Here is a 25730-nt window from a genome sequence, read left to right as displayed (position 1 = left end):
ATTCAATGGTACAGTCTGTGGGTCGGTGGGGGGGAAGCTCATTCGCCCTCTCCTCACTGAAGACTTCAGCAAGGTCCCTATATTCCTCTGGTATTTCTGTTAATCTTTTTTCCTCTCCTATGGATGCTTTTTCTATTCTTGATTCTGGTAGCCTCCCTTGGGGTTTTAAGTCCATAGGGTCCCCCTTCGGGAATTTGATTTCTGTCGTCCTCCAATTTACCCAGGGGTTCCATTTTTTCAACCATTCCATCCCTAGAATCATTGGGCATTCCATACCTGGGGTCACCACAAATGTTAAGTCCTCTTCATGGTTGCCCAGGGAGAGATGTATTGGCAAAGTGGCTAGGGTAGCTGGCAACCCCCCTGCTATGGATCCATCTAGCTGGCCAAATGAGATTGGTTGTTCCAGTCTCCTGGATGGGATGCCCAGATTCCCCACTAGTGTTGGGCTAATGAGGCAGCGGGTGCAGCCAGAGTCTATTAAGGCTTTCAACTTCACAGCTTCGGGCATGGGGGGGATTAATATAGTCACTGTTTTGAAGATGGGTGTGATGCGTCCACTTACCAGGGGTTCGCCTTCCGAGCTGTCATCTGAGGCATCCACCGTCCCTGTGGTGTAGGCTTGAGTTCTTTCCCCTTGGTGAGCAGAGGTGGGGTTTTCTGCAATTTCCATCATTTTCATGGCTGTTTCTTTTGGCTTAGCTGAATACCCTCTGGGTTTGTTGATTGGGGATCTGTCTGGGTTGTGCTGGGGGGCCTTTGAGCGGCATTCTACAGCTCGATGCCCTTCTCTTCCGCACTTGAAAAACCCCATCTGCTTCTTGGCTGTATCCGATGATTTCACCGGTTGGTGTGTCAGCTCAGGCGGGGGGCGGCTCCATTGTTTTCCTCGGCGATGCCTCTTCAAGATGTCGATCTCTGCGTCCTCTGCCAAGACGTACCATTCCTCAAGTCGATGTGGGTCTCCTCGGGGCAGGCAAGCATCATATAGATCATAGTTTAGTCCGTCTTTGAAACGGCCAAGGAGGATGTCTTCTGGCCAATTCAGTTTGCTGGCAATGGCTCGAAATTCTTGTGTATACTCAGCCACTGGGCGTTTGCCCTGCCTCATCGTTGTTATTCTTTCACGGGCTTTGCGATCAGCCAGGGGGTCTTCAAACCGTCTTCTCAACGAGGACATGAAACGGTTGAAGTTACTGAGGTCTGGGGCATTGGAGTCATGCAGGTTCACCACCCAATCTGCAGCTGGTCCATCCAGGGCAGATTGCACGATCCGGATGCGGGCTTTGTCGCTGGGGATGTCCTGCCCATATTCCTCCATGTAGCTGAGGACTTGGGTTAGGAAAAACCCCAAGCGTGTTGGCTCCCCTTTGAATTTCACCTCCAACGGTGGACGTCTTGGAATGGATCGGTGCCTCCATTGTGGGTGGTAGTGTCTTCCGTCCAGATTTCCATCTGTGGTCCGGTAGGGGGTGGGAGCTCCTGGATCAGTAAATGTCCCTGGGGTTGCAGGTTCCACGTCCCCCTCGGTGTCTCTCCCTTTGTGGCTCCAGGAACTGGGGCGGGCGTAGGGCTCAGGAATCTCCTCTCCTAGGGAGCTGAGAGTTCTCTTCATCAGGTCAATAGCTCTCTCTAGGATCCAGTCTGAGTACGGCATACAGCTTCCTCCCTCTTCACTTGCGTGCAGGGATTTCTCCATCTCCTGCTTCCATTCTGGTTGCTTGGTTCCCCGTCTCAGGGTCACTTTTCTTGATTCCTTTCCCCACTCGCTTTTCTTTCCAACGCCCATCGACCAGCGAGGCTTGTGGTCCTGTGTCTCCACCACTTCTTCTTCTGAGAAATCTGGCCTCTCGGATCCAAACATCTGGCAAGGTTCCAACTGGGTCAGCGGCTCTCTTTCCAGGGAGTTTTCTCCCTCTCTTGCTTCGTTGTCTGACATGGTAAATTTTTGCAAAATCCCCCGGCAAGGGTCTACCTTCCAGGTGGATTAATTTTGCAAGTCCTGTCTAATGTAAGGACCCACCCCACTTTGCATCTTAAGAAGACAGAACTCTTGGAATAATTCTTCCAACAGGAATCCTTTATTAAGAGAAAATGGTTGCAGGCATGCTAGACAGGACTTGGGGTTCAAGCTCTCCCATTCAAGGTTTTAAGGGGTTCCCCAGTAGTCCCACCCAATCAACCCCCCTTCCAGTGATAGTTTCAAGTATCACAATTCCATCCCCTTTCTTCTTCCGTCTGGATGGAGACTTCAGATAACTACATGAAAGGCAATTACTCTTCTTTGATATGTTAAAGCTTAGAGGCCACAATAAACACACATTCAGTCCTTTGAAGTGTGCTGAAGGAAGTGAGGGCCATGAAGCCCCTTTGCTCTCCCCCTTTTCTCCCTCTTATGGCAGAATCCAGAGAAGGCAGAATTGGGAGTTTCTATGTTTGATAATTAAAGATGAAATATAATTGGATTCTGACACTGGCTATAGCTGTTATTTGTTGCTTTATTATTTCCAGTGCTTCCTTGATCTTCCTTGTTTCTAAGTGGTATTTCTTGATTAGGTATTCTTTGGTCTTCTTGTTCTTCAGTTGTTATTATTATTATTATTATTATTATTATTATTATTATTATTATTATTATTATTTCACCTTGGTGGAGTTCTCACCCTTTATGTGGGCCATGTTAACCCATTGCAACTTTTTTAGGACCACCATATTAATAGGAATTGGCAGTGGAGTGACTTTGGGCAAATTGGCACAGGCAATTCCCCACACACACCCCACATACCAAAGTATCCATGGATGCTCCATTTATATTTCACAGAACTGAGTAACAATAGTAAATTCACTCCAGCGGTTAAGGTACTAGACCAGAAAGCAGGAGACTATGAATTCTAATCGTGCCTCAGGCATGAAAGTCAGTTGGATAACTTTGGGCCAGTCATTCTGTCTCAGTCCAATCCACCTTACAGGATTGTTATTGTGGAGAAAATAGGAGGAAGAAAAAGTATTAGGTATGTTTGTTGCCATGAGTTATTTATAAAAATAATAAAGGCAGACAAATACATACATACACACATACACACATACATACATATATACAGACATACATACATTTCCAAAAATAAGGACAAAATCATATAAGCTTTAGGTGTTGTTATAAGATTGTGGACTTTTTTTTTATTTGGTTACTTGTACTAGGGACATCCTATTAAAAACCTTCATACTAGGCGACATCAGTGTATCACTTGTTTGAGTTGGGCAGCTATAGAAATTGAACAGAACGATATCATAGTTTTGTAAAATACGCGACCACCTCTTTTATTAAATTATAGTTTTTCTTTTTCAGATTCTGCAAACACAAAAGGCTCTACTTTGGATATCCCACCAGCCCAGAAGCCTGGATCCACTTCCATCTTCGAAGGACTGAGAACACCATTTGCTTCTCTGTTCTCGTCCTTCAAGAAATCCAAGAAACAGCACCTGAAGCCTCCTCACAAGCAGCAGCAGCAGCAGAATTCTTCACAGTAAGCGAGAAATGTCCTATGGCATTTGAAGATCCATTCTGTTATTTGGTCCGCTTCCTCATATTTGTTCTGCAAGAGGCTTTATTCAAAGAGGGTTTTTTTCCCAGTGGACCTGCAATATGTATGTTGAAAATAGAGGAAGTCCTCAACTTCTGACTGCAATTGAGCCTGGAATTACAGTTGTAATCATGCTGATCATTTAGCCAATTTTACAACATATTTTTTGTGGCAGTTGTTAAATGAATGCTACGGTCATTAAGCAAACCCATTGTTCCACAATGAGCAGTTTTTGTGGGAAACCAGAAGTAAATGCTGGTTTCAGCAAAAATGTCATAAATCATGGCCACATGACCCATGGGATGCTGCACAAATGCGACTCACATAACTCTTGAGCAGGGGCAGCCATCAGGACTTTGAATCTGGGCTATAAGTACTGGTTGTTATTGTTTTTTGCTCCATTCTAACTTCAAACATTCACTAAGTGCCTGTTTAGTAAGTCAAGGACTATCTATACTTTCACTGTACTTTTGGTGAGATATTTAAAAGGACTTTCACAAGTCTAAGGACATAGAGCAATCAATTTTCTCTATCCTGACATCTAGGACTGCAACTCAGAGAATTCCATTGCAATGACCAGGCTAGCAGGACGTTTTTGAACTTCTCTCTGACACATCTGAAGGACACTTGATGGGCAAATTCTGTAATAACCAAAATGGCTATTTAGGCCCTCTATGCTGTCACCATTACTCTAAGTTACCTCATTGGAAGAGGCAGAAATACTGAAGACTGTACAATAGTATTTCACATATCTAACTCAGGGCAAGAGGAAGCTACCTCATTAATTATGCTCAATATTATCTACAGTATATAGCAATAGCAGTAAATCTGCAGACTTTCAGGTCTTCCCAGCTAAATCTGCAGATGCTACCTCTTGGATCCAGATGTCTTTTGCATGCAAGCTAAGTATTTTACTACACAGTTGAGTCATTTTATCTCAAACTGTTATGGCATAGCTGTTCAGTAATGGTGGGCTGTATAAAAGCCACGGAGACATGGTGGGCTGTATAAAAGCCACGGAGGAATTATCACTTCTGAATTGCAAGTTGTCAGCAAAACTTGCATATAGATCTTTTATTAGATTTTTTTCTAAAGCTTTAATTTATATGAGTGCATATATTAAACATAGTTGTAAACAATAGCGTAGCAAGAGGAACTGATGGCCAGTGGACTAAGGCAGTCATAGAATGGATCCCACTTGATAAAAAGCATCCACAAATGAGACCTAAAACAAGATGGATCAATGACATCAGTGTGGGCCCAATTGGCAAAAGAAAGCTCGGGACCTTATTGGTTGGAAACATGTGGAAGAGACCTTCATCCTGCAGTGGATAGACAATGGCTAGAATGGATAGTTGTAAACAATATATCTATATAAGTTTTTCATAGAGGTTGTGAGACTGGGAACAATGAAATAGATGAACATAGTACATGGAAAGATTTTTTTAAAAAAACAAATTAGTCCATAATTCTTGAAGCCATGCTTTTTTGTAACTTGTGGTTTCATTAATTTATGGCTTATAATACAAACTTCTTTTATTAAGTCCTCAAATATGAAAATGCTATTTTGCATGAAAGAAAAAAATGGGATCTCTCTGCCTTTTGGGCAGAGAATCTATGTGCTTGCAGATACTGTTGAATTGCATCTTTTAACCTCACTGCTCAATACAGATAGTCCTTGACTTACAACCATTTAACAACCGACCAAAATTACAACAGCAATGAAAAAGTTACGACTGGTGCTCCTTACAATCATTGTAGTATCCTGGTAATCACACGATCAAAATTCGGGTTCTTGGAAACTGACATGTATTTACAATGGTTGCAGCATCCTGGGGTTTTTTGATCACCATTTGCAATCTTACCAGTTAGCTTCCAATAAGCAAAGTCAATGGGGGAATCCAGAATTGCTTAATGGCTGCGTGATTCACTTAATACAGTGAACGATAGCATTGGTTCACTATGATTAATAAGCTGGGGAAGAGTTTTGCTTCCAAATTCAATTTTACTTAAAAAATAATAATAGCACAAATATTCTGGAAACCAATCTAAAATTATACAGAATGCTCTACTTATTCAGAGAAATAAGAATAAGAGAATAATGCTTTAAGCATAAACAAAATAAATTAGAACTAAACACAGTGTCTAAATTAGGGTAGTTATTTATTCCTCAGTGAAAACCTGAATCCCAAAGCAAAGTTAGTTGCTTCCTGGGCAATCCCACAATTTCTTGGGACCTACCAGAGTTATTGGGGAGAAGATACATTGCATGCCTCAATTCAGGCATGGAAATGTCTTCTTCCATATTCCTGAAATTCTGCCTTTATCTTTAAAAGAATAGCCATTTTGACCTGTGGCAGTTGATGCAGAAAGAACACTAGGCAAATACAGTTTGAAAACCTTAACTGTTGTGTCATAACCTTCCTGAGAGAACTCTCAAGCTTCTAACCTCTGAGAATTCCATGAGCTGGTCCAAACGAAAGGCAAGGAACAGGAGCAACAGGAACCCGTCTGGAGTTGGAGAGGTGGTGGAAGGTTTAAAGCTAAGACTGGTCTTCTATAGTGCCAGTCACTGCTGTGGTTTGACTAGGTCTATGGCTGCCCTCTTCTGCCACAATGTTTACCGCTACAGAGCAGATTCTTTTTGTTCTGTCTCCGTAGCTGTCATCACGGTGCCCCATTATTTGAATCATTCTGAAGTTGCTTAGGTTCATGGTTGCTTACATTCATGGTCACCTAGTTCATCTGGCCAACAGTCCATCCGGCTTCCCTCTTTAGCTTCTGATTCGGAAGAGATCCTAGCACTTTCTCTCTAAGAAGAAAAGGGGTGAGGAATCTCCTGAGAGTACATGTTAAAGCTATCCTTGAGAAAAGGCTCTCTCTCGGGTCTGGAGACTGCCTAGAAAATTTAGATCGGCAGGGAGATTGAAGTACAGGTAAGTCACAATTAGGGCAAGTTCAAATAGTGCAGTATTTGATATAGTGTGAATTGTAAATTGATACCAGGTGCTTTTAACATGAGCCAAAATTCAGTTAATGCGAAGCTAGTGAGTATGCAAATAAGGCTAACGCATATGCAGTTGCAGTTGGGTTTTTAAGGTTTTTAATCTTCATGTTTGTAAAATGGAGAAAAAGAAAATTCTATTAGAGGAAACAGTACACGTTTTAAAAAGAGGAGGCTCATTATTACATTGGAGCAAAAATTTGATATAATTGAACAACATGAATGTAGTCACAGCAAGGCTAAAATGGACCATCTATATCAGGGGTGTCAAACTGTCAGCCCACAGGTCGGATGCATCATCAGGAAGCCGTGCCCACCCCATTGCCGGCAATGGCAAAACAGTCATTTACTGTAACTTTTTATTAACAAACACATAAAAATTATGTTTAAAAATTTTCACTGCTTATTTCCATTGGGCTGGAACTAATTACCATATTTTCCATAACAATATCACTTTGAATAGTACATACTCAAATAATGCAAACCATTTCATGAGATTCATTAACTAATCGAGACCTACCTGTAACTTCAATTGTCAGTGCCAGCTGGCTGTTCAATACAATAAGCACCGAACAGTTCCTTATTTCAGCCAGGTTTTAATGCCTAAGAAGATGCACTTTTAATCTTTATATGAACTCAGATTGCTAGTATGATCTTCTTTCCAAGTTTCAGAGTTGTGTGTAGCGATGACAAATCAGCATCTGCAGTATATCACGATAATGTCAAAATGACAACAGGTACATGGTGACATCATACAAATACCATCCTTATCTGAGACAAGTACTGTACATAAATCACGGCATTTACATGGTTGTATTGTCAAACATGTTTTGACATTTAGCCAATTAATGGTTTGAAAATGGTTTGAAAAAGTCTGAATTATGCAGAAGAAGATGCATGTTTTAGAGAAAAGAAACAAAGGGGGGAGATGGTGAAAACAACTTGATGAAATCTTAGCACTCACAGCAGTCAAGGGATTTTGTGTTACAGTTTTATTGCAAATATTTGCATTGCAGTGGAATGTTTCTGTAACAGATTTTCAGAAGATGGTTTACAGCAAGGAAAAGAATTTATCTGTAAAGGTCATAAAGAGTGGGGGGTTGTTTTCTCTCCTTACAATTTGCTCTTTCAGAGTTATTAAAGAAGGCTATTAGCAAAATTGGTTTTGGCTGGGGGAATTCTGGAAATTGAAGCTCACCCATTTTAACATGGCTGAGATTGAGAAACATCAGTGTTTGGAGGCTGTGTGTCTGAGTTGGGTGCAAGCCACAGGGTGGCACTATTGCTTTCAAACTTTGTTTTTGTGTGCTTTCTAGTGCCATTGTGAATGAAACAAAAGCCTGAAGCAGATGGTGATTTTGACTGTTCCAGCAAAGCTCCAATTATGCCCAAAGATATTTTTTTAAAAAGCCTAATTACAGTATATTTCTGATGGACATTTCAAGTTTGCTCTGGGTATGAGTTTTGCTTTATTTTTACCATAACCCTAAAGTTAGGGATAGATAACTTGCAGTTTTCTGAACACTTGGCTTGTGTTCCCTGCAGCCCACCAGACCAGAATTGCTGACAACTGAAAGTATAATTTCTTACAACATTGAGACCTGAAACACCTGAAAATGTAACCTATGAACTACAATGGGTGTAACAAAGTTAAAAAGCAAAGAGTCGTTTCAAAATCCCTCCAAACAATAAACCAAAATAGCACCCCTATTGTGGCCCGATCTCCCAACCTTCAGCAAAAAAATTCATTGCTGCCCCACCTGACAAAATATTTATTCCTTTTTCTTTAGCTTCTATACATAGCCAGAAATTCCAGCTGTAAGAGCTGGACCATAAGGAAAGCTGAACACCAAAGAACTGAAGGCTTTTGAATTGTGGCGTTAGGGAAAACGCTTGAGAGTCCCTTGGATTGCAAGGAGATCAAATCAGCCAACCCTAAAGAAAATTAAACCTGACTGTTCTTTGGAAGGACCAATAGTGAAGCTGAAGTTCAAATATTTTGGCCACCATATGAGAAGAGAGAAATCCTTGAAAAAGTCCCTGATGTTGGGAAAGATGGAAGGCAAAAGGAGAAGGGAATGGCAGAGGATGAGATGGTTAGATAGCGTCATTGACGCAATGAACATGAATTTGGGCAAACTCCAGGAGACGGGAGGACAGGGGAGCCTGGTGTGCTATGGCCCATGGGGTCATGAAGAATCGAGCAGACTTAGCGACTGAACAATTACAACAATACAGTGCAGAGACAGAGTGTTTTCTAGAGCAGTATTTCTCAAATCTGGCTACTTTATGATGTGTGAACTTGGTTGGGGAACTCTGGGAGTTGAAGTTCACGCATCTTAAAGTTGTCAAGTTTGAGAAACACTCTGCTACAGCAAATTGGACTTCCCCTGTGTTGTGTGGGATGGTGTTACTTACTGATTACAGGTACTTTATCAGGCCTCATATGATGTAATCCTTGCCTGAAACAATTCCCACAGAGTGTCATGTGATGCATAAATAAATAATGCTACCACTATACTGATTACAACATGCTTTATTTACATCAGTGTTTCTCAACCTTGACAATTTTAAGGCATGTGGACTTCAACTCCCAGAATTCCACAGCCAGCATTGCTGGCTGTGGAATTCTGGGAGTTGAAGTCCCCATGCCTTAAAATTGTCAAGGTTGAGAAACACTGATTTACATCTTTTGGAAGAATAATTTTGTCTACCATACTGTGGAATTTGTTTTGAAGAGGACAGAGCCTGGAAGGGGCCTTTTTTGCTTCTTATGAGGTTGAAGCTCTTTAAAAACATGAAATTCTGCAATCAGTACTGGAATCCATCATGGAGATAAATAAAATGAAGATGGGATTCATCTTCCTCTCATCTAACACAGGACAACCGTGGAATCCAGATGGAAATGCACACTCATTACTCAAAGCCTGGGTGGGCAGATAATCTTATAATCTAATTGCTTAAACTTGAACCATTTGAGATGGGAAGGAATTACATATGATGCTTGTTTACATCATAAATATTCTCTCAAGTCACTAGGTAAAATTTGTTGGCATATTTAGCACCTTCGAGCGGGTATTTAACATTAGATCTTATTGATGGGCAAGCACATAACGGAGCAGGGACTCTGTCACATGTCCAAGTTCAAAGCTGTAGAGGAATTCCTGAGTGTGCAAGTGCAATGACCAAGACAATGTGTGGATGGAAAGTTCTAGAAGCTAGCACAAAAGCTGCATTTCTGTGGAGTTGACAGAAAATAATGGCAGTATTTCCCTGCTAAAGCAAATAACTTGACTGAGATTGTGCGTATGAATTGGAGAGATTGGCATACAAAGAAAATGTAAACTTTTGTTCCCAGATTTGTGACCAGAATCTCAACAGATCTGTTATTACACACACACACACACACACACACACACACACACACACACACACATGCAAAAGTAGGCAATCTTGGCCACTAAGTTCTCTGTGTCTAGTTTTATCTAAGAAGTCAGCAAGAGAATACCCAGAAAACAAAAAATCTGAACAAAGCTGTCAAAATAAGGTAGAGCTGACCCTATAAAGTTGTTAAATGTTGTTATTATTTGATAATTCCTCTTATAGATTCCTCCTGTGGAATCACTTATCCTGAGAAATAAGATCTGCACCCCACTATTAATGTATTAAAATGGGCATGAGGATTAATGGGTCAATAGAGAATGGACCTCCTAGACTGTGAGTGGTTATTTTGATTGTTGTTGTTATTACTACTAGTGTTTCTGGGCTGTATATTAGTGGGACTTCTATTTATTTCGCTGATATTGTTTACATAGCGTTTCTAAACCACTTTCATTCTTCTAACTGAAACTGCACAAAATTCAGTCCTAAAAGAGGGTGTTACTTCTAATCCTGTGTTTTGTACCTACCGGTTGCAATTCTTGAACCAGCCCCAAACCATCTCATTTTATTCACCATGACCACATTACACTTGCCAACTTATGTATTATCAATTCTCTTTCAGAGCAAACAAAACATGTGCTGGGTTGGGTTTTGCTTTGTTTTGTTGTTTTCTTAATTTTTCTTTTGGGGAAAGTGGCAGACAAGCTTATGCATTTCAATCTACCAAAAGTGTGAGAGAGAGGCAAGTTCATAATAGCACAGGATGCCCTCAAATAGAAGGGTAGCTAAGATATTCTTGGATTCCCTGTCATTAAATATTTGCTCCCTGACAAACAGGACTTTAGTTTTAAAACACTTACAAAAGAGAGTTCAGAAGAGAGTACCATGAAAGTGTTGGGGCACAAATGAAGGATTATTTGCAAAGGATTCTGAAAGGAAATATCATAAGGATGCCAGTGTAAAGGGTCTCTTGATACTGTCATGAATCAAATGGTGCAATAATAACTATGTTGGATGTTCATATTTTGTGTTGTGCTCCGTAGGGATATAAAATTGAATGAAATAAATGGCTTTGGCCATCCTGAGATTTCTGGGCACTGAAGTCCACAATCTGTAAAACTGAGGAAGGCTGAATTAGAAATAGGTTGTAAATATTTCTCTTCATAAGGGTTTGGTTTGGTTTGGTTTTTAAAATGGCTATTTCCAAGACGGCAGAAAAACCATGCATAGTAAACAATCTCTAAAGTTTTAAATTTTCCCCAATATATATAAATAGGCAAAATCTGCAGTGTAGATTTTAGATTGTTTTTCATATAAAGGAGAAATAGCACAACTGAAAAAAAACTATTCTTAATTTCTTATTTTACCACTTTGTCTTAGAGGGATTTTTTTTTCATTGTTCTGCCTCTAATTGGCCAAGGCAGCTAACATGAGTCTGTTTTATTTCTTAAAGAAAATTCCTTATAAGCAGGGGAGGGTGAGTCCTTTCTAAAGGGTGTAAACCTTTTAGAAAGGACTCAGAACTTTTCTGCAATAAGAAAAATTATCATATATTATAGGAAGCAAATCCTTGGTGCTTTCTGAGCTTGGTTGTTTGCTTGTAGCATCGTAAGTGCCGGTAAGTGTGGGTTTTGCTTCTTGTTTGCATATATGGTAAGCTTGCCCTTCTAATGTTGTTGGGGATATGGTTTTCTCCTTGGTAGTTCCTTGCTTGAGTATTGTTTTCTGCTTGATCGTTTGTCTGGTGTTGGAAATTCATGTTGAACATTAAGCAAACATCCTAATATTCAGATCAATTTGATAATGGAGGTAATTACAGAGAGGTGATGAGTTCTGCTTCACTAGATGTGTTTCTAGTAGAGACTAAATAGACATTTGTCTAGAAAACCTTAATTTAGTTTGTTGGGTTGAGTAGAATGTTGACCTCGCCCTAAATGGCTTTTCTAATTGTATAATTCTAGGTAAAACCGGTAGGAAAATAATTCTTAGAGGAGGGGCAGATAAGATAAATTTGAAATGGCTTTCAAATTCCACTTTGTAGAAAATCTTAATTTGCCTGTGTCAGATCAATCTGGGATGATGGTGGCCAGTTTTGATTATTTAGCATGCAATTCTGCAATGTGATACAGCCAGGGTAGAAGTCAAAGTAGATGTCTGGTAGAGATCCATGATTACATAGTACAGGTAGTCCTCAACTTAATAACAACAGTTGGGACCCAGATTTATGTTGCTAGGTATGGTGACTGTTAAGTAAGTCATACTCAATTTTATGACCATTTTTACCATGGATGTTAAGTAAATCACTGCAATTATTATGTGAATCACATGATTGTTAAGTGAACATAGCTTCCCCCATTGACTTTGCTTGTTGGAAGCTGGCTGGGAAGGTTGCAAATGGCAATCACATGATCCCAGGACATTGCAATTGGCAACTAGCATGTATTTATGACAATTGCTCAAAATTTTATTACATGACCATATGGATGTTGTGAGCATGACAAGTTGTTGTAAGTCACTTTTTCAATGGCATTATAACTTTGAATGGTTACTAAACAAATAGTGATAAGTCAAGGATTACCTGTAGTCCTTGACAGAGGTCACGCAGTGAAAGCAAATCTAAGGAAATCAGCTGTTTTCTGGGCTCTGCATTAGTACTGATATTAATCATCCAAGTAGCCTTATTTTATGCTTTGAAAAAATATGAGGATAGTTTATGTGGCTGAAAGGACATGAATATGATGACAGATCTTTATATTCTTATTTTTATTTTGAAAATACACTATTCCTTCTTCAAGAAAATACTGTGTGTTCCAAGATAAATATTCACTATTCTGCTGCAATGTACTGGGCATTGTAAATCTTCATAGGTTTCTGTTTAATTTGGGAGCAAAGGCATCATTATCCCATAAAGGTCTTTTTTAAAAAAGCTTTGTACTTCCCTGAGCCTTAGCATTCCACTGAATTGTTATTGTTTCTTCAATAATGCCATTTGGGTTGTGCTTATTTTGGCTCTCCTGACCTCAGTTTGCTATTAAAGTAATTGATGGGTGGCACAGGCCTTGAAGCCTGGGAGTCTTTAGTTTGTTTGATCTGCTGAAAAACTTCCTAGGTATTGATTGACTCAGGAACAGCAATCGTAGTTTCTGTTTTGCTATCAACCTGGGGAGTAGGAAACTGGCACCTGTTTCCTGGCTTCTGGCATTGGAAACAGGATTCCTGATAGCCCTCACTTGATCCATCACATTACTGGAATAATCTGTAATGTTCTCTGAAAGTAGGAAGACTAAACCCAGAGGAAGGTAGATTTCCTGCCACATTCATTCAAAATGAATGGAAGAGGGAATTAGGGGAGCTGCAGTGAGTTAGGCAGAAAGGAAGACCCTAGGCAGTTCATGCCAAGGTTCTTGCTTTAATAGAAGTGGCGGAGATTGCTGCAGCCTGCATTCTTTCAAACATACAGCCCTGGTCAGAGGAGAAACTGTTCTCAGGAACGTCTCAGTGAATTGTTGGTGGAATGTCACTGTGGTACCTGTGTAAAACAAGTTTCAGAAGCTGTGGGTGCTCCATCACTGGACGTTTTAAAGATGAGATTGGACAACCATTTTTCTGAAAAGGTATAGAGCAGGGGTAGTCAACCTTGGCTCTTTTATGACTCGTGGACTTCAATTCCCAGAATTCCTGAGCCAGCTTAGCTGGCTCAGGAATTCTGGGAGTTGAAGTCCACGAGTCATAAAAGAGCCAAGGTTGACTACCCCTGGTATAGGGCTTCCTGCCTGAGCAGGGGGTTGAATTAGAAGACCTCCAGGGTCCTTCCAACTCTCTTATTCTGAGAGGAACATTAGTAGCCTTGACTCCAGAAACCCTCAATACCAATCTATCCATCCTGTCCATCTAACTCAAAATGGTCTCTGAGACCAATTCTCCAGGGATCTTGGCCCTTTGCCTGTTATCTGCTACTTTCTTGTAGAGAAGCCAGACTGAAAGCTGAACCTGAGACTTGTGCCTGGAAAGTAGAAGCTCATCTTCAAGCCTTTGGCGAAGTCCATAATCATTTCTTACTCCATCTTTTGCCATGCACTTTTGTCTGTTGGATGTCAATAACTCAGTATAATAATTCAGGGTTGGGGAGCTGGAAACATATTTCTTGAGGTCATCATAAGATGAATGTATTTTACTGACTTAAGTACAGGTACTCCTTGACTTATGACCACAGTTGACCCCAAAATTTCAGGTGCTAAGTGTTAAGTGAGTTTTGCCCCATTTTAGGACTTTTCTTGCCACCGGTGGTAAGTGAATCACTGCAGTTGTGAAGTTACTAACACATTTGTTAAGTGAACCTGGCTTCCCCATTGACTTTGCTTATCAGAAAGTCGCAAAAGGTGATCACATGACCTCTGGACACTGTAACCGTCATAAATATGAGTCTGTTGCCAAGCGTCCGAACTTTGATTTGGTGACCATAGGGATGCTGCAACTCTTTTAAGTATGAAAAATGACCATAAGTCACTTTTTTCAGTGCCGTTGTAACTTCGAACGGTCACTAAACGAATGGTTGTAAGCCGAGGACTACCTGTCCTGAACCTTATTTTGGGGCAGGGTTCCTCCATTTTCTAGGAGTACCAGGGCTGCTGCATTTAAACAGATCTTACATGAAGGGAATCTTAGGGATGAAAAGAAAACTTAAGCTTTTGATTTTCTGTCTGAGAAGCTTAGGAATAAACGGGCAGCTGTAAAATGTTTGGCTGAAACCACAGATCTGCAGGTGTAAAAAACCTAGCCGGGTTTTTCTATCTGTCCATCAGTGTTCCCCCGCAAAAAAAGAAATATTGCAGGCACTTGGACCTTTCAACTTGTTCTTCCCTGCCTGCGAGCACATTACAAATAAATGACAAAGCAGTCTGGGAGGGAAAATTCATTCAGACACCCCAAGCATGCCAGCAAGCCAGTTTATACTTGCTGCTGGAGCATAATAGTGAGCTTCCGTGAATACACAATTGGCTTCCGAAGGACGAAGAGGCGCTGGCGAAGAAGGGGTTGCGAGGGGTTTAAAGTGTGAATTGCAAACCACCGAAAGAGCCCTGAAAGGTTTCGCTTTGAAAGGCAAAGTGCAAGTAAGAAAAAAGAAACAACCATGTGAGTGGCAAGACAAACTGTTACTGGCAAGGAAAGTGTTGACGTGGTAAGCAAAACCCCTTTCAACGCGGAAGGGTGGGCGGGAGAAAGTGCACCTTCAGACGAAAACTAACTATGGTCTGCAGATTGCAGGGAATTTTAACTAGAACTCCCGCTTGTCCTACTTTGCTCCGTTTAGCAATGTGCTTCATTTCACTTTGTTTACTATGAAATTAAATTAATCATCGGATGGCACTGAAGGGGGGGAGGAGTGTCCTTTGTGTTTAGTTTGGTTACATTTCTCTCTCCCCTCAGTTTTACTTCTTTCTTGATTCTGTTCCTTATCCTTTATGCTCTCTAAAACCATGGCATCTATTGGTTTTTCTTATTTGGGTTTGTATTTAAGTAAAGAGCCATCAGGAAAAGGTAGCATTCCCAGTTAATTTCCTTGATGCATTTTAAAATAGCTAGTGAAATTAAAGAATAGATTAGTCCAGTAACTTTATATTGATAATGTTTACGGCAAGTATAGTTGTGCTGGCAATGTCAGTGTAGATGCTATTGTTGTTATTTCCCCCCTCTTCTGTGAGTATGGTCTCTCTCTCTCTCTCTCTCTCTCTCTCTCTCTCTCTCTCTCTCTCTCTCTCTCTCTCTCTCGACAGTTAGCAGATGCATGAAAGAAAAATTAGGCAATGAACATTTCTATAGACTTAAAGATTGCAGGATGAGATTAAATTCATTACTCTTGTTAATTTCATTTCACCAGCTTGGATAGATCAACAGCTCCAAGTAAAACAGTATTAAAAGCAATCATGTTATAAGCAATTTTCACAGCTGCTTATCCTGACAGGTCTGAAAGATCCCAGCAGTTTTATTGGATTTAACCTGTGTTCTGCCTGGATAAACTGACTGGGATTAGCCAGATGTTGAATTAATATCCAGTTAATAATTGATTTATTATTTTTAATGTTAGGAATGTATAACTTCCCACTGTGAGGAATTAAAGATTTTTTTCTGCCTTCTAATAGCCATGAGATGAGTAAAAATTCAGAAATGAATTTCTCTCTCTGGGAAATGGCTAAAAGGACATTTTCTTGACCACAGGGGAAGCAAGAAGCTGAATTATTTGGACAGCCTGGGTGATTTAAGGCAGAGCTTCTTAGTGTAGTTTCTGAAAAGCAGTTATAAAAAGGTTCACAAGAGTTTTAATATTTAATATTTGTAATTTGCTTGCCACAACTCATACCAACTGAGGCCATCAATATCTCTAACTATTGATCTACAGAAAAGCCACAGAAGCAATAAGTTTAAATGTTGAATCATTTACTCGGCCTCAAATACCTCCCTGTTAAAGGGATCTAATCTATATTCCACTCGCAAATTTTCAAGGATTTGTATTAGTTTCCGAACAAAAAAGCAAAGATTGTAAAAACGAGTCTAGAGAGCAAACCATATTAGACAGTCAAACTGTATTCCTGGGGGTGGGGGAAGTATATATTTGTAACTTCCCATTAAGTGGGGAGAGTTATGGTTTGTGTATAATTTCCTTTAGAGAAGTATACAGATAGTCATTGACTTATAACAGTTCATTTAGTGACAGTTCAAAGTTACAACAGCATTGAAAAAAATGACTTATGACCGTTTTTCACACGTGTTGCAGCATGCCCATGGACACATGATCAGAATTCAGACGCTTGGCAACTGACTCCTATTTATGACGGTTGCAGTGTCCCAGGGTCATGTGATCACCTTCTGAGACAAGCAAAGTCAATGGGGAAGCCAGATTCATTTAGCAACGTTGTTACTAACTTAACAACTGCGGTGATTCACTTAACTGTGGGAAGAATGGTTTGTAAAATGGGGCAAAATTTGCTTAATTAATGTCTCATTCAGCCACAAAAATTTTGGGTTCAATTGGGGTCATAAATCAAGGACTGCCTGTATTGTAAGAACACCAAATTTTGCAGAAGTTTAAATAACTATTTAGCAGGATGGGAAAATCAGAAGTAGTGTGGAACAATTTTTGGGAATTGGGCTTGCCAATTGCGTTATGGAAGTTAAAAAGGGATAATGCTTGAAAAAAGTGGAAGACATTAAAAAGAATGACTGGAACCCTGAGTATTCAAATTCCATTCTGCAACATGTTGTTTTACACTTAGCTTTCATGTGTTTTGGATATACATGCCAGCGTTTGTTTGTTTGTTTTTCTCTGTCAAAGTTTATTCTGCCAATCCTACATATGTCTGTGTGGATAGGTACCAGTATCAGTATGAGGTGCTTTTAGAAAGAATTAAAAAACCAGCTAGAAAATAGAAATATAAAGACCAGGAAAATGTTTGCTGGGAGTGCTTAATAAATAAATGGATCCCGAAACTTACCTCAAAATAACCATCTTTTGCTCCTCTTGAGCTGTATATCATGACTTGCCAAACTTTTATCATTCCATTTCTATAGGATTAAAATATCAAAAAGCAGACTTTGCTGAATAAAAACCAAAGAGGAAGGTAGTGAGACAGTCCCAATCTAGCTGAAGACCTTTTGAAATTAATTAATCCAACTTAAAAAAAATTAGTATTATTTTAGGGCTTTCTAAGTTGCATTATCTTGAAATGCTTGATAGTTTCCACTGCACAATGTTTAGGTATTGTTTAGAAAAGGATTCACATAATTTCCATTGGAAAGGAGGCACCTAGTGTCCTTCCAGATTCTCCTTAAATGGTAACATCCAGCAGACTTCACTGTTGTCTATAGGCTTTCTGGGAATTCTAGCACCCTGTTGAGTGAGGCATGAATATATTTGTGCTAAATGTGGTGCAGCAAATCCATATTCCTACCTGTTGGCTACCTGCCTGTTAGCTAGCCTTCCCATTAGGGTAGCCTGGATAAAAATTGCAATGAGGGTGGGCCTCATAAGTGCTATAATGTGGATGAGCCCCAAAAATTGCTTTCTAATTCAAGGCTTTTAGGGAAAGTTTTATTTTAAATGTGATATGTCTATTTTAGGACTTGCAATACAGTTTTCATCTATAGTATTTTCTATGTCCACGTGACAAGGGACTGCTTTTGTTTTCAGAAAGAATCTCTGTGAGTGCCACAAAAGAGGGACACAGGAATGTATGCAAAATGCTCTGTTTTTTTTTTCCTGAGCATGAAATGGTTCAACATCACAATTGTTGCAGGTTCAGGATGGGTTGTCTGTTACTGGAAATCTTCCAGTCATTCCAGAAATGCTTTTAGTTTGAAGCACCTGTTTTCTATTAAAAACAGGTGTTTCCAGCTTAAATTATTGCTGTTTTGGAGCCTGAAACTTTTCCAGAGCAGTCAGAATAACATTACAAATGTTTCAAATATGAAATGTTTTGAATTTGAAGGACTTTGTGCCTCATTCCTCAAGGGCTGCTATTTACCTATCCCTAGCTTGTAATATTTCTATAACTTTTCTATACACAGATGGAATAATTATTCTTGGTTAAATATAATTATGCATCATAACTATGGTAAAATCCATGTTAACTTTGTTGCCATGGATTTTTGGATAGACAAAGAGTTTGAACAGAGATGTATTATTAATCAGTTACAAAGATGTGATCAGCATCCAGAAGGAATTTAAAGTAAGCATCTCTATCATTCTATATGAATAATATATATTCTTCAAAAATTTAGATTACGGTTATACCAGGATTATTCTAGTCCAGATTGTAGTAATAATTTATTTTATTCCAAATCAGCATAAATGCATTATAGTTTGCTTTTTAATATGTTAAAAATTGTTTCATGTCACCATCATAGTAACCTATTCCATTTTAGAATAAAGACATAATGAAGAGAATGTGAATTCATAATATAATATGAATTATTATAATACTATAACAATACACTATAACACTATAACACAGGTTCTCAACCTTGGCAACTTTAAGACTTGTGGACTTCAACTCCCAGAATTCCTCAGCCAGCTGGCTGAGGAATTCTGGGAGCTGAAGTCCACAAGTCTTAAAGTTGTCACGGTTGAGAACCTCTGCTATAACATAATAGTGTTGTTGAGATTTTTGTATGTTGGCATTAGCAAATATCCTGAAATTCCTCTGGACTTAAGAAATGTCAGAATCATTAAACAGATGTAATAAATAATGATATCCATGGCAGGAAGCTTTACATAGCTACAGTGATAGCTAAGATGTATAGACTACAGTGCTAAACAAAATCAAGTTGTATTATGGCTTACATGCATGAATTAAGCTACTAATGTTCAATTAATAAAGCATTGCTATTTAACAAATCATAATAGTGTTTTCTATGAATCCAGTAAGAAAAAGAAAAATAAACTCTTAATTCATGTGAAATTCAATTTTATAAATGCCTGTTTTAATATCTCATTGTGCATTATAAAACTTACTCCAAAAAGATAAGCTAAGGATTGCAATGGAATCTTACTTTCTTATCAGGGTGGTTTAATGTGAAGTTTCTTGATATTCAGGCAATTAGATAGTTTTCAATTCTGATTGTCATGACTTGATGCATGCAGTGATAAATTAATGCTTCAAATTCTTCTTTACAGATATGACCACATGACTTCAGATGCCCACACATCCTTCAAAGCAGAAGAAATGGCAACGGTCAGTCATTTAGCAGTTTTATGATCCAAGTACTAGAAGCAATATTATTCATTTAATATTTGCTTCCTTGTTTTTCAGAATCTTAGTGATGATCAAGACATGATAATACTGCACATTTAATACAGTACATTGGAAAGCATTGCCAATTTGACCTTAACCTATTGAAACTTCTTTAAAGGATAAGAAAGAGACCAAATTAGCAGGAAGGAGTGCTCGTATTGGCCCATTCTACTAGGTCACATAGAGTGGGCATACTCCAGGTCCCTTTCCTCAAACGTTGCCATCTGGTGTGATCCCAGATTCACGCGTTCTTCATAGCCACCCCAAATCTTTTAAACAGGTCCCATCTGAGATTCAGCTCCCCATCCACCTATGCTTTTAGCTTTCCAGAAGGCCATGAAGATCTGGCTCTTCTCCCAAGCATTGAGCTAAGATGACGTTGAGTTGGGAAGTAACAATATGGGTGGTTCTAATGCCTGGTGGGAAGGGTATGAGCCATATTATTGTTCTTATTGGTTTCTGAATGTACAGAGCGCAGACACTTTATTATTACATTTGTATCTTCTGTGGGGTAAGGGTGGAATAAATGTGGTCTGCCTCATCCTTTTTCATGTGGTAAGTTAGATGAAAACTTAAATATTTTCCGTGGGTTTAAATATTCCCACTGAGTTTCATGGCTATGTGAAGATCAGAATTCTTTATCCTATTCAATCAGTCACTACACCAGAATAGCTCTTAGTAGATGAAATTAAAAAAAAACTGATTGTACAGTGCCTGTCTTTTATGAAACCCAGCTGAGTGATGTAGTTACAGGTAGTCTTCAACTGACAAGCATTCATTTAGTGACCATTTGAAGTTACAACAGCATTGAAAAAAGTGATTGACAGCAATCCTTGCACTTAGGACTATTACAGCATTCCTACAGTCATGTGATCAAAATTCGGGTGCTTGGCAAGCAAACATGTGTTTACAATGGTTGCAGCATCCTGGGGTCATGTGATCACCATTTGCAACCTTCCCAGATGGCTTCCAACAAGAAAAGTCAATGGGGAAAGCTGAATTTGTTTAATGATCGCGAGATTCACTTAGCAACTGCAGTGATTCACTTTACCAAGGCAAAATGAAGGTCATAAAATAGGGCATGATTCATTTAGCAACCATCTTGCTTAGCAATGGAAATTCTGGTTCCAGTTAGGGTTCTAAATCAAGAATTACCTGTAGGAATTTCACTCTCATTGATAGCATTTAAAGAAAATTAAAAATAAAATATAAGTTCTGTATCCAATTTCCCAGTCCCTTTTTAATATGTAATACAAGGTTAAAGTTTAGAACTAACATACCGTGGTGAATATTAGTTCATGCACAAACTTAAGATCTTCTATTCCAAAAGTTGTGATGTCAGCAGAAAGAGGATGTACAAAAAGAGTTTTCTTATGGCACCAACATATAATATTCATGATACAATGACTAATTTTTTAAAAAATATATCTAGCCTTTTTAAAAAATATATTTATTATTATTATTTAAAAAATTCCATTCCTATATTGAACAGTGTGTTGTCTAGGTATACAAGTATTAAGATATTCTAATCATCACATCCATAATCTTATCAAGATACAATCATATACTAAGAAATAGCAATCAAAATATTAAAAATAGTATTACCCACATTAACATTAGTTATGTAACAATCAAATTATTTGCTAATCCATTAAAAGTCTTGTTTATATAAGCCACATATTCTCATATTTCCACCTTTCTAACCTCTGTTTTTGTCAACTAACCATTGGTAAAATAAATCCCATGTCATATAATATTCCATTTCTTCTTTTCCTTTAATTTTCACCGTTAACCTATCCATTTCTGCACATTCCAGTATTTTTTAATTATATTCTGCCCTATGGAACATCTTGCCCCTTGAAGTTAGCCAACCTTTATACTAGTGGTGGGATTCAAATATGTGAACAACCAGTTCTCTGTGTGGATGCCACTTCCAGAAGTCCATTCTGGGCCTTGGCAACAAAAAATTAGCTATCAGTTCTGCTGAAGTGGTGCAAACCAGCTGAATCCCACCACTGCTTTATACCCTTTTGGCCTTTTGTAAGACTTTTAAAGACCTGGCTTTTCCCTCCAGCATTGGGAAAAGATTACACGATGGCATGTTAGCATGGATTGGCCCCAGGTTTTTGAATTTTTAATACTTTATGTTTTAAATTGGTTGGGTTTTATAATGTTTTGAGGGATTTTATATGTCTTTTAATAGTTGATTTGAGAGCCACTCAGAGTTGCCTGAAATATGAGTGGCTGTATTAGTGTTTTAAATAAATGAGTAAAATATTGTATTTGTTGAAACTGGGAGATGGCTTTCAACCGTTGTTGCTTCTTGCTATGCCTGCTAAAGTCTTCTGTAAGGTGCAGGCACTGAAGAATTCCTGAACATTGACATGTTCAGGGCAGTTTGAGTCCTAAACTCTGCTGACTAAACAGAATGGAAAGCAGGGCAAATTTAATTACTTAAGTAGCCTGTAATGGCAAGGAAGATACCTAGACGTTGCTTTGAGAGCAGATGAAGATGTTGCATATGTACATAACTATGATGTGTATTCCCTCCTTTAATCCAGAGAAATTGTGCCTCAGGGATTAGAAGTTGAAGATAAATCCCTCTAATACTGTTGTCATTGTGCAGTGTGGTTTGTAGTGTATTTGACTAGAATACTATCATCTGTACAAAAAAGACTTTGGGGGAAGATCAATAATTTTAAAAAATGGGGGGACTTTAAAATGTTAGCATGGGTAGGAGACTGAAATGTAGCAAAAGTTGTTGAGGGGGGAAAGGAGGAGGAGGAAGAAAGATTGTGTAAGTGTTCACCACTTTGAGTTATCTGTAAAAATAATAAAAGGAGAGGGAGGGAAGGAAGGAAGGAAGGAAGGAAGGAAGGAAGGAAGGAAGGAAGGAAGGAAGGAAGGAAGGAAGGAAGGAAGGAAGGAAGGAAGGAAGGCATGGCTAAACCAAATCACTCCACATCACAATATTTTATCTCAGGTCTGGTTTTAATTAATTAAACTCATATATTGTAGCCACCCATCTATTATTTTAAGCCTGATCAGGCTAAAGAATACGATACTTATTTGCTTCTTGCTTGCTTGTTTATTTATTTGTATCCTGCCTATATTATTTTTACAAACTACTCAACGTATCCAACATACCTTCCTCCTATTTTCCCCACAACAACAACCTTGTAAAGCGAGTTGTGCTATGAGAGAGTGACTGGCCCAAGGTTACCCAGCTGGCTTTTATGGCTAAGATTGGATTTGTACTCACAGTCTCCTGCTTTCTCTCATAGTGCTTTAACCACAAGATCAAAGTTCTATATAGCAAGATTCCATGAAGATTCTTGATTATAATCAGTTAACAAAATATTGTTGGTTCTTGGACCCAGTGTTACAATATACCTGAATTGGTATTTTTCTTTCAATTATGTACTAGAAATAAGGAAAGAATTTATTTAGAAAAATTATTGATATTTGTATATTTTAATTTAATTTTAAAAATCCAAGAAGATTTTTTCCCATTCAAGAAGAGCATGCCTATTCATTCAGAAAATTGCTTTTCAGCAATTAAGAGAAACCATAATTATAAATTTCTACTCATATTTGTTGCAGATGTAGTCAATTTTTGCATCATTTGCTTTAATTGAAGAGTTTAGAGCTAAATTAAGGTGTACTAAAGCAGTTTATCTGAAAAATAGAATAAGTATTGAAATAATGCTACCTCTAGCCAGGGTACTATTAATATTACCATAAAAGATAATTGTAATAAGAGATAGGTATTTAATAGCTTTGCTTGGTTGAAAATTTTTTTTTCATCTGTTTTCTTCATAGACCCAGACATGCAACTCCTCTTTGCCCTCTGAACCTACAAATAAATGCCTTGATGCAAACATCGCTCATGTGATGGACAGCACGTCAACATGGAATGAGGAGCTGGAAAATGAGCTTTTAAAAGGTAAATTCATATCCCTGCTACGCATTGACCTGCAAACTCGGAGTATGAAAGTGGTAAAACTGTACAAAACATTCTTATATACAGGTAGTCCTCAATTAACTATAGTAATTGGGACTGGGATATCTACTACTAAGTGACTTGGTCAACAAGTGCAATGTCACGTGAATATAGCATTTAGCAACAGAAAATCTGGCACTTCTAGTTGCCATTGTTAAGCGTGGGTCATTAAACCAGGGTGTCACGTGATAGTTATAATGCTTATTATACAATTGTGACCTCCTGCTGGCTTCTCATTCATTTGTAGGAAGCTTGCAAAGAAGGTTGCAAATGGTGATCACATGGCTGCAGGATACTGTGACATAATTGTGCACTGGTGTTGAGTGCCTGGATTGTGATCATATGACTGCCGGGATACTATGACTCTTAAGTGTGAGGACTAGTTGTAATTGCCCTTTGTTATTCAGCACTATTATTCAGAACAATCGCTGAATAAGTGATTTTTAAATAAGGACCACCTGTAATACTACTGTGGCCTAAGCTGGTTCTTTCCGAATGTGCTAAACTTCAGCTTCCAGTCAGTCTACTGGCAACACTTTCCAAGAATTCTGGGAGTTGAAGTAAATGTCTCTATAGGACAATAGCCTGGGGCAGACTGCCCTGTAGTTTCACTTAGATCCTCTGAGTGGAGTAATAAATGAATTAGTGGGATTATTACTTTCCAATTTATCTATAGCTATCCTGCTTACCTTCAGGTATTAACGCAATCTACTCAGACAAGAACTGACACTCATAAAAAATTTTGAGTATGGTTAGCTACATTGGTACTACTGTTGCTGCATGGGGACATTAATTGGGTCTCATTGTCCAGGAAGGCTACCAAACAACCCACCATCAACCAACATACAGTAGTTCTATTAGTGTTGTTTGAAAAGACTACACTGAATTATAAGGTTGAATCAGTGGAGGACAAAAGATAGCCCTTGAAATGTAGTTCATCTTTTTCCTTGCCATCCCAGTGGGATAACTGGCTCTGCTTCCTCAAAGCTTCATCTACCTGTTATTTAACGTTGTGTGTAGTTTCTGTAGTACATTCTCTGCAGCACTTTTGTAATCCTCACTACCCACCAAGGTAAAGAAGGAAACACACTCTCTAAAAGCAAGTGGAGAAGTTCAGATGATGTGGGGGCAACCATAACAGTCTCTCCAGAAATTCCAGGACTCTCTTAAACTTTCTGATGTTTCTCTTTAATCTTTTTCTCCACGTTAAAATATTCAAATATTCCTATTTTTCCTCACAGAGCAGAGACCAAAAAAAATACTGTCTACTTGGGTGCTGATCTTTTCAGATTTTGAGCCCATACAGCAGTGTTTCTCAATCTCAACAACTTTAAGATATATGGACTTCAAGCCCCTCCCCCCCCAAGGCTAGCTGAGGAATTCTAGAGGGTGAAGCCTACATATCTTAAGGTGCCTAGGTGGAGAAACACTGCCATAGACATTATGGCTAGGGATAAGATGACCTCACCAGAGGACGCAGAATAAACCCATTCTTTTCAATTTTGGACTTGAAGATAAGGGATAAAATAAACATTTAAAATCCCATTCATGGAGAAATGATGCCTGGCTTGATCTTAATTTGCACCGAAAAGCACATAAAAAGCACAGTATTGTCAGGTTGTTGCTGAATTTCAGTGGTGTGATTAGATGGTGCTTCAGAGACCACAGCAAGTCATTGTAGGAGAGTTAGACTTTGCTCCCTTAAGGTGTTTATTTTTGTACCTTGGTTAAATAATTGATATGAAAAAGGTTATTCTTGTTTTCCCTAAATGAACTAAGGAATGGTAAAAGCAGGCTAACACATGCAGCACAAAAAATTATAATTACACCTTGTATCCCCAAGGTGAAAATACTCTGCAAATTATTCTCTCCACATTCTTGGCAGTTAGAAAGTGTTCTTGAAATGGAATTAGATTTAATATTTAACTCAAAGGAACAGTCAGCAAGCAATTGTATATTCATTTATCCAAGTATAT

At 38.7% G+C, this 25730-nt stretch overlaps 1 protein-coding gene across 10 annotated transcripts in view; it reads left to right on the top strand.

The window, feature by feature from the left end:
- Positions 1–6409: 6409 nt before the first annotated feature.
- Positions 6410–25730, top strand: part of EXPH5 (exophilin 5) — a 40012-nt gene continuing 20691 nt past the window's right edge. For 7 of the 10 annotated variants that reach the window (XR_005554137.1, XR_005554136.1, XR_005554135.1 and 4 more), the window contains exons 1-3: positions 14879–15142; positions 19634–19691; positions 23574–23697. Coding sequence is in view for 4 of the 10 variants with exons in the window: in XM_039322390.1 (XP_039178324.1) it covers positions 19644–19691; positions 23574–23697 (172 nt within the window). In the remaining 6 variants the exon portion in view is untranslated. Of the gene's footprint in view, positions 6515–14878; positions 15143–18557; positions 18687–19633; positions 19692–23573; positions 23698–25730 lie in introns of those variants that run through there. The other 3 variants (XM_039322444.1, XM_039322435.1, XM_039322426.1) reach the window with 3 other exon arrangements.

The sequence above is a fragment of the Crotalus tigris genome, unplaced genomic scaffold (genome assembly GCF_016545835.1).
Source record: "Crotalus tigris isolate CLP2741 ecotype Arizona unplaced genomic scaffold, ASM1654583v1 scf7180000017607.2124824, whole genome shotgun sequence".
In the NCBI taxonomy this organism is placed as follows: Eukaryota; Metazoa; Chordata; class Lepidosauria; order Squamata; family Viperidae; genus Crotalus; species Crotalus tigris.
This window is presented reverse-complemented; position numbering and strand designations above follow the sequence as displayed.